The 10,795-nt window shown below is 37.6% G+C and overlaps 1 protein-coding gene across 1 annotated transcript in view; it reads right to left on the minus strand.

The window, feature by feature from the left end:
- Positions 1-10,455, minus strand: part of LOC140226549 (dihydropyrimidinase-like) — a 67,347-nt gene extending 56,892 nt beyond the window's left edge. The window contains exon 1 of the mRNA XM_072307000.1: positions 9,790-10,455. Coding sequence (XP_072163101.1) covers positions 9,790-10,455 — 666 coding nt within the window. The remainder of the gene's footprint in view (positions 1-9,789) is intronic.
- Between the last annotated feature and the right edge of the window lie 340 nt (positions 10,456-10,795).

Below are 10,795 nucleotides of genomic sequence, written 5' to 3' on the forward strand. Positions count from 1 at the left end.
TGATGTAAACAACTAGATATGACTGTGTTGAGGGTGTTACAAGATAAGAATCCAGAAACACAGACCGTTAAGAATAATTTCAGTTACTCAATCTTCCTGATTTTACTTGTTCAATGGCTATAGCTATTAGCCATCAATGACAGCATGGGGTAGATATAAACTATGATAGCACATGGTATACACAAGTGCAAAAGATGCACATTTTAGCTCAAAACCACTGAAATTATTACTTTGAAGAGGCACTGCTCTTGTTCGCATCTTCTATATGTGTGGATAAGTTATCTGCTATTGAATCCAGGCAAAAGGCATTAGCTCTTTCGAGTATAGACAACACAAAATAGTCCAAGGTATCATATATGCATTTTTGCCCATTCCATGCTTTGTTATAACAACATGAAGATAAAACTATGCAAAGCATTTTTCAACTTTGTTTTATTCTGGGATGATTAATATTATAATTTGTAAAATGTTGGCAGTCAGCCAAATTGAAAACTCAAAAAGTCATCTTACCAGACTGAGTGAAAAAAATGAAAAATAGTGTGAAAATTTAATCTCTGACAGCAAACATTGCAGAATAGCTATAAATGGCAAAATCATATTCATTTCCTACATCTCTTGCATAAAATTCTTTTCAATCTATGTTGATCCTTTTAGAATTTGAAACCCCAATGATGATCTATTTCAATGATCTGACACAATTTGTGAAATGGATTTCAAAACCATTCATTTTTTCTCTTCTTCTTCTTCCTTTTCCTTTCCCTCTCCTCTGCTCCTTCTCTTTTCCTTTCTTCATCTTTCCATTCTTCTCCTTCAGATCTTTCTAAATCTTTTTTTTTATCCTTTCTATTACATTCCACAATTTTTCCCCTTGAATGTACATGTCCTCTCTCCTACCAGCAGAATAATTCAAGTATAAAAGATTTACCTTCTCTTCTAATAATATCATAAAAAGAACTGATGGTAACTAAGCGTACAGCCTGAGACCATATTGATACCACTTTGATTTATTCTATTTTATAATTGCCATCACATCAAGATTAAACTACATGGAATAATCAAGCCCAGTCCATTAGCCAGCTATTAACTTATTAGCAGCCCCAAGGTCTGTGGAATTAACATTTTTTTTTCTAAAATTATACCATAAACACAGGTTTCATAATACAAAGATTCTTTCACCAAACATATTTTTTTTTTGGTCACTAAACACATGATGTAGAAATCTTTCAAACCATGTTGCATTTGAGATAATTGGTTCTGTTTTTTGTATTGTTTCTGGGGGTTGGGGGGAGGGGTGGTAGATACCTAAAATATCATATCAAGCCACTAGTATCCATTCAGCCCACTAACCACTAAATTTGCCCTACAATTCAACATCTATTTTCACCCACTGAGTTTGATGTGACATATACTCCAACTGAACAGACACATTATTAAAGCAAGAGATATTGAGATATAATTAGGCTGTGTAATGAGGCATATAGCTGTATGATCAGGACAGCACACTACATGCTGGCATCTGTGTGTGTGTACATTATTACCACCTCCCTGTAATTACCTTGTGTGTGCATTTTCTCATGGAGTGCATGTATTATTGTATTATATTCTATGTTATTGTCTTTGACTACATTATGTTTCTCTATTTCAAATGGTAAATCATAGATATCAAATCTAATTGGCAGAAATTCACTCTCTTTCAGTAGATACTTGCATCTTTAAGCTGAAGACAGGCAATGTAATTTGGCATCCTTTTTCTTCCTTGGACTTTTTTTTCTATTGTTTTCTGCTTTTATGATTCATTCGTCTAAAAGAAAAAAAACAGTCAATTGTGCATGAATTACAGAATTATACACTTCAAGTACATCTATGATTTTCTCTATATGTAATGAATACCAAACTATATGCCCCACTTTGGATGACACTATTCTGATGGACTTGAAAAATTAATCATGAATAACCATTAAGTGAATAACCATATAATGTAGCAGTAACTTGAGAAAAAGCCTTTTCTTAAAAAGCCCACATATTACTTGAATTGTAAGCAATAAATAGTCACATACAACTTCTAAATACAACTGCAACAATATGCGTCACTCCTCAAGTTGAACAAAGCCTTTCTGACTGCAATATGAAGCTCGCAGTGAATTATGCTTAGCAAGGGCAAGTCCCATTTGGAGTGCGCCGGGAGTTTAATTTATGCGGATGCTAAATGAGGAGCCCTGGCCCCGGAACCTGCATAGCAGTCTCTGAGTCAACACAATCCATACTCACACCCTGCATGGCACACATCATTTCTGCATAAGCTTGCATTAAACTCATCAGAATATTCCTTCTGCTGCTTTAATCTGTCCTTGGACACAAAAATACTTCCATTTTGACATTCTTTCTCTATTCTCTCTATTTATCTTCCTCTCTATCTCTCTACTCGTATCTATCTATCTATCTATCTTTCTATCTACCTATCTCTCTCTCTCTCTCTCTCTCTTTCCACAGTCCATGACAACTTTTTTTTTTCCAGCTGCTTCATTTCAAAAACAAAATTTCAAGAATGTAGGAAATTTTCCATCTTATCGTAACTATATATGTATTGACCACATTAAAAAAAAAGAAAAAAAAAAGATGTTTCTGTGAAAGACCAGAAATAAAGAATAAGAGAATAAACTGATTTGAACCCGTTAAGCTCTTAAAATAGACAAAACGACTTCATCCCAAATTACTTTACTCTCCACCGATGAATGCACTATCAACCCTTGGGCTCTTTATACCTCACCATTGTATTCCATAGAAAAGTAACATTTTATCAACCTCTCACCTTTAATGGATACATCATCTTACAAAATGAGGTCCCTGTGCACCCCCAGACTTTTTTTCTTCTGTCCTTATCTCCCCACCCCAACTCCCTCCCCTCCCTTTTGCCCCCCTCCCCCCCCCCCCCCCCCCATGTTACTGGAAAGAATTGTAGATAAAATATAAATTGGGGACAAAGGATTTCTGCATTAAATGGAGGCAGAGTATCCTCTTACATATGAGTCTGCTTCTGAATGAACCGCTGGGCTCAGCTTCAGAAGAAACCCCTGAACCAAGAAATGAAAATTAGACCCAGCTTTCAGCCCGCGACTCCACAATCAAGTGCGAAATGAGTACTATCTGGCCAAATTAACTGCATATTTCAACAGAAGCGCTAGAATGGTTTCACAAAGAAAGCCACACTCAGCTCATTTCAGCATGAGGAGCCAACATGTTTCATCCACCAGATTAAAGATATCAAACAATACCATCTGCCTGGCGTAGATTGGAGAATCTTAAAATCTTCATTTATTAACACGGCCTTCATTCTGGTCTTCAATGTTATAAAAGATATATTCAATTTAGTCATGATCTCTTGCTGTGTTTCTGGCTTAGTTTGGTTGAATTTGCTCAGTTAGAGACCTCCCAACCTTTCTCACTGAAAAATAGGGATGCTTTGGCTCAAAAGTAAGCAAGAAAGAGCAGTCCCTATAGGAGTGTGTCATAAAATCAATCAGTTTACCCTGCTCATCAGACCATAGCAACATCCCTTTTTATATTTAGGAGAAAAAAATTCCTTCACAGTACAGCAAATTCTAATTAATTTTTGGCAGACTAATCAACATCATCCAGATTAATAGGTGTAAAGTATCTGAGTCACATAAAAAAAGGTACATCTCTCTTTCTCTCTCTCTCCATCTCTCTCTACTTATTTCAGTTTCTCATTTTCTCTCATGAAGAAAGCACAAACTGATTTCCTTGAAATAACTGCAGCCTGGGTGCTAATAATTAGTATGCTAATATCAAGCAACTGACAGTCATCAGCATTTTATTACAGGTTTTATGCATGCATTAGAAATCACCTTGCACACACAGCTACGAGTACACAGAATCATATGCTAATTCTATCAGTACATATTTCTTAAGATGCACAACCTACAAGATGATACAAGACAATTCAGTCACTTGACCTCTAAACTGCACTGGAGTATTTCCATTCATCTATTCCACTCTTTAAACAGCATATCGTTACTTTCTGATGATTCTATTTGACCTTTAATGATACTCTCTCTATCCATGATGTACAGGTCTACGCAGAACATCCTATCCACAAGTATACGCTTCCACAAATTCCTTTTTATTTTCTAGTTCAACTATGACACCATGGGATGACTTCTATTTGATGTTCAAGCTATATGCCTCTCACAAATTTGAAATTTGGGAAAAAAAATGACAGCCTCAGACAGAAAAGTTACTCTCCCAATAGGAATCATATGAAGTCTCCAGACAGTGGTAGATTGGATGATCACGATGATGAGTCTGCCACTGAAGACAGAATGGGCTAATGTTTATTCACTGTTTCATTGTGTTACCGTTTACTCATATGTACTGTCTCAAGCCCAAGCATCATCTTTTCTTCCAACCCCACCCCTTCCACCTCCATCCCCCCCCCCCCTTCACATTCACAAGAAATGTTAACAGTCAATACAGCACCATACATAAAATACATAAAGACAGTCTAACCACAGAATGCAAGGAGAAATTCCAGTGACAGACATTATCATAAATTGTCAGGCCTCAATGCACGGATGATACAACTGTGCAAACACAACAATCGGCGGCCAAGCAATTACCGTTCCACCGCGACAAAGGGATCAGCACCGGTCTCCGCCAGCGCAGGACCACTTTTCATTGTTACGACCAGCACGTGTGCGATATTAATCATTAATGATAAGTCGGCTCTCCCTCCTCCCCACAAAGGAAGAGGGAAAGAGCACAAAGGAAACGTGATGCGTGCCTCTCAGCAGTCTGCTCACTTCCTACTACGACTGTTGAGATAGCTTTAATTCCATTAGACAAGATCCAGCATAATTAGATGATCTTGGAGTTGCAGAGTAGATCAAGGGGGTAATAATTCCCTTTAATTGAATTCTTGCCGGTTGTTACTTTTTTTTTTTTTGAAAGTTCCTGCTTCTTCATTACGATTTTAAGCAGCACTGACTTCTTGCAGCCAAGGCTGTGAATTTCAATTAAACATCTTGCACGGTTACACAAATGACATTACGGTAGAGGTATTCAATACATGGCCTCATGTTAGTTTCTCCCACACTTAAGTCAGTATATGGGTCTACATCTAAGGTCTTTCAATGACATTGCAACATTCCAGCTTTGTCATCATATATGGGTATGGACACAGTAATGAATACAAAACTGCGTTGTCACACATTAAACTTTTGCACTTTCATATTTAACCTTTGTACTGTAAAATCTATAACAGAAATGCATGAATTCATTAATGGGAATTAAAGTTTATCAGAAAAAAAGTCAGCTTTTACCTCTACAAACTGTCTTCTGTGAACTTTGTGTGTGTGTGTGTGTGTGTGTACTGTATGTGTATGTGTATGTTTCTGTCTTATCTGACATGTGATAGGCAAGCATTGTGTCATATTAAATAGCTGCTGGATGACATTTAGTACAAGAAACAAGCTCATCCCATCTCATAAATATTCAATATTTTTCATCATCAACATCACTCCAGGTTATCACCATGACAACAAACTTCTGCTACTGCATCTACTGTAAAAGTGGATATTTTCACACCTGGCCGGATGTAATAAATTTCATGTTTTTACTTCCATGGACAGTGTTACATATCACAAGCAAAAACATTTTCATGCTTTTATTTTCACGCTGGTTTCTGGTCATGCAAAATGCACGAAAATTTTCACACTACGAAAATGTCCACTTTTATAGTACTCTTGTTAGAGAAAGTTAGTGATAGTGTTTGACATCTACGCGTAAAAACACTGCACTGGCTACAGCTAAGTATACATACATACACATCAATTTCTACAACTCTATTCTATTTTCTCGAAGCCAACTAATCAATAAATACACTTCATTCTCATGCACAGATACATTTAAGTCATACCATACTCAATTCATTGTTTTCACAACTATGATCAAGTTTCTTTCAGTATTGCACAAGCACAAATTTTACGTCAACTTAGATTTCATTCCTCCAGTGATTACAGATCAAACTAGAAATATTTCTCTATTGCAATAAAATCTCTGTGGCAGTCTGAAGAAAGGCTAAACTGACAGTCAATCTTGGCACAGCTGGCTTCTCTGAATTTTCCTCTAACACAAATGACATCTTGCTGCTTAGACTACACCAACAATATTTTCAATTTTCAGGACTGTATCCATTTGTCATGCACCTCTGATTCATTGAACTTTAGAATATTGTACAACAAATTGGGTAAAATCTAAAGAATACTGATTGATGCCTAGTTGTCGTTGGGTATTTTACTATATAGGGAATAGCCCATCACAACATTCCAACTAGTGATAAGTCGCTCTAAGTTGAAGCAGAATCTAATATAGTCATAAACATTGAGATTTTATTAAGACATCGTCACTGGGGTGACAAGACCTTGTATCTGCAATTTTGGTGAGAATTACTTTTCTGGATCAATAGTCAAATGATGGCTTACAGTAAGTGATGTCCTGTCCAAATCCCAACTGTCTTACTCTAAAAATGAAGCCACCACGGCATGTCAAATGAAAGGCTATCCCATTTGCTACAATTCTTTGGCCACCATGTTTTTTGGCTCTCCTGAACATTTGACATTTTGTAGATACGAGGTCTTGTCGCCCCAGCAACGAAATTTTTTTAATAAAATCTGAAGAAAATTTAATTGTATTCTTGGTATTTCAATGTTTTTTTTTTTTCAATTCTTTAATAGCCTAATTTATCTATCTACATAGAATTCCTCTATAGACATGATATTAAAATGAAATTCCACAGCAGCCTACAGACTAAACTGATTACATTCTGCAATTCAGAGTGGCAGGTACAAATCCTACAGAAAATTGCACTGTCAGGGATAGGGCCTACAGCAGATTAATGGAATTTTTATGGAATACACCTGACTCACTCGGCACAGTCCCTTTCACAGGAATGACAAAAAGATGAAATAACAAAGCATAGTTATACACTCAACATTATCATAGATATACACAAACACGCAAACACAAATACACATACACATTTTCATGCTGATAGGCACAATAACAGAACAATGTCAAGCACAAAGAAAAATATCCATGCACACACTACATATAAACTATGGAATACACCATCATACTTTCATGAGATAGGGAGGGATTTTCAGAAATAGGATACTTTAGAACCAGCCACATGTGTACATTTGATTATCAACAACAGTGACAGAAGATACACATAAATGTTGATAGGTTCACCTGAAGTGAAATATCAGAAAAGTAAATATTGATTCACATATATATAGACTTTGCAGGTGGCATAAATACCAGAAAATGCTAGCCTGCCCTCTATGGTTGAAGGGAGTGCAAGGGAGTTGAACCTGAAAGATTTGCCAGTCAGCCAACTTTCACTACACCCATGTATCACAACATTTGTTAGTGCAGCTTCACCGCTTTGCTTTTTTTTTCTTCTCATTTTTGACCAGACAGCAATAGACAAAATGAGATTGTTCAACCCCTTACGTACCACTCCTTACCCAAGCGCAACATTTGTTTGCACAGCTTTACTCTTAGCTCACCTTTTTTTTTTTCTGTGACAAGATATCATAAGATAAAACATGAGATTCATTAATAAACAGTTTCTCTATATATACCACTGCATATTTTTGTAGACCCACAAGATTTTATTTAAAGGGAAATTCTCAACCAGTCATGCTTTAGTCTGAAATGAACGAGTACAATTTTACAAGCACAACAGTGAAAATTTGATCAAACTTGGATCAAAATTAGGGAATTCATAAACTTGTGAAGCTTAGCTAATATTTACAAAACAGTTCTTGAACAGTCAATATGAAATATGGAAATGAGTGGGCTGATGATGTCATCGCCTTATAATTTCCCTTTGATCCTTTGATTATGTACAAAACCTTAACAAAAATTCACCTGTTCTGCTATAAAGTACAAACTGTCAAACATCTTTGTAATGATATTCCCAGCTGAATAACTTCAAAATAATGATTAGTGAGGTATGTTAGGAGACTGGAGCATAATTGTGTTTGAACAACAAACTAAAAACGTCAAAATTTCTTAAAAAGTTATATGGTACGGGTGGAGATAACATCAGCAACTCACTCATTTCCATATTCATATTGACTGTTCAAAAACTATTTTATGAAAATTAGCAAAACTTCACAATTGTATAACTTCAGTTTCATAACTTCCCTAAATTTCATCTGATTTTAATCATATTTTCACTGTTGTGTTTGTAAAATTCTACTCTTTATTTTCATACAAACTTTTCAATGGTTCAGAATTCCCTTTTAAGGAAGACCATCCCCACTTTGCACGGGATCTGAGCATCCCACATACTAAAACTTACAGGGATACATAATGTCTCAAAGATAATCATTTCTACTGATTAAAGCAAAGTTGAGTTAAAAAACATATTGTTCAGCTAATGGTGACTTTGAGTTGATGCATTTTGAAATGCAATGACACAATCAAAGAGGCTTGCTACACTACATACAAAATATCTTTCACTATACTTATATTTTTTGCGAATTTTGTTAGTCAACTGATATTTAAGGAATCACTAATATGTTGCCTCCCATATCAAATGCAATTTTATACATTCATTATTGTCTGTAAAGTGGAAAATCAGTAACTTTTTTACTCTTGCAGAGGAATATACAATGTAACTTCTCTCTTAATCTGTTAGCCTGACAGAAAAAAAGACATAATATGTACCTAATAGTTGGCTAGCTAGCTGGTAATCTTCATAATCCAAACCCAAATACATCCTGAAACCCTTTCTCTCTAAAAGAAATAAACAATCCCTGATGGAAAATATTACTTTAAGCATGTGTGCAAGATAACCAGAGATAAACGTAATGCACCAGCTTGTGGTTGATCATTGGGCAACTTAAGCAAGGCCTAAAATAGCCACAAAAATGCTGGCTAAAGAAATTTTTAGAAGACTATTACTGCTAAGACAAAGTTACTAAAATAGCCAGTATTCCAATCTTCTTCATCCACCTGTCCACAAACACACAAAAAAGACACACAAGGACTACAATATTCAACACTACAGTCTTCACTGATTTAAAAAACAAAAAACAAAAAACAAATACAGTAGGAAATATAGCCTTGCAAACATTGATTACAGCAACAACAACAAAAAATAGCATCTTGAGAACATCTAGGATGGTGTCAGAAGACAAGAAAACTTTATAGCAAGAGCTTCTAGACATCTATCACAGAAAACAGCACAATATAGAATAGAAACATACAAGGAAAGCTGTCAAAGGAGACCGCTGCACATGAGACACATAATCATTCACCAAAAAATTTGGAAGCAGATAAAGAGTTATAAGAATGCTTGGAAATATCCGAAGTTTGAGACAAACAATCACTAGGATAATGACTTACAAGCAGAAACGAAGGGAAGGCAGTAAAAGGACTTGAATACAAAGTGCAGAAATCATAAAGTTTGTCACCATAGACTACACATGGAAGGCTACCACAGGGCATGGAAATGAAAGACTATATAGCAGCGTTTAAGAGTCAAGGTGTACGACAATACCAATCACAAGTTTGGAGGGTTGCATACAGATGTGGACTGCATTGCAGAGTCACTACGGAGGATGGTTCTTGTGCCGAGAGGGTTTTGATAGTTGGGTGCAGTGTCAAGGCAACAACAACTGTAACACACACGGACAGTATAGAAACAGACATGGACCACTTGCACCGCAGCAAAGGTCTTTTCAAAACTCAAATTACCGCAGCATCGGCTTCTGTTTCATTGTAGTCACCCTTGACGATGGGACCTCCGGTCCAGGAGACGGGACCGCCACCACAGGCACCACCTCTTCCGGAGCGAGAGGGCGATTTCTCAAAGATGGGCGACGGGTCCCCTGGTTTGGCATCTGCGCTTTCATCTGGGTTCTCTACAACGTTGAAGACAGACTCGCCGGGCATTCGACGAGGTGAGGACGAGACTGAGTCAACGCTGGTTCCTCGGCGGACACCCCTCTCGGAGTCAAACTGGAGGGAGTTGCCTCCACCATCCACGCTGCTGAACACAGAGGCTTGAGGCCGCTTGAGTGCAGAGTGGCGCGGGGATTCAACTTCCTTGGAGCCTTCTTTCTGCCACGGGATCCCCTCGCCACGCTCTGAGGGGAACATCATGGTGTCGTGCGTTCCCTCGTAAGAGTCCAGTTTCTGCGCCCCTAGCCGGCCCTTAGGGACGCGGCGGGGTGAGTTTGCTGCCTCCGCCATCTCTTCCTGCAACTTGCGCTGACGCTCCCTCGCCTCAGGTGTGTCCTCCGTGAAGCGCAGGGAGTTCCCACCCCCACACACCGTCTCAAACATGGATGTCTTGGGACGCTGGGTGCGTGGCGAATTGTCTATCTTCATGAACACTGAATCAGTGTGTCTGTTCTCCATCCTCCTGCTGTGTGTGGTTGGTTACTTTTTTTGCAAAATCAAGGCAGAAATATTTTACTGCGAGCAGTTACTAAGTAAACAAGACGGCTCTGGGTATTCTGATATTTAGCATGCAAGCAGAAGACCGAACATTCATACAAACGTGCCTAGGACTTTAGGTCCAGCAAAGTCAAGTTTGGACTTCTCTGGCCAAAAATACAGGCTAGTTACCACTCTAGATTTCTGTGTCCACGTGCTGAGGGTGCATGAAATGCAATGAGGAGAGAAGATGAAAAATATGGAAGAAAAAAAGAGAGAGATGAAGGTCGTTAGTCATGTTAACCCTTTCTGTGACAGGAAC

Source organism: Diadema setosum, chromosome 3 (genome assembly GCF_964275005.1).
Source record: "Diadema setosum chromosome 3, eeDiaSeto1, whole genome shotgun sequence".
Classification (NCBI taxonomy): domain Eukaryota; kingdom Metazoa; phylum Echinodermata; class Echinoidea; order Diadematoida; family Diadematidae; genus Diadema; species Diadema setosum.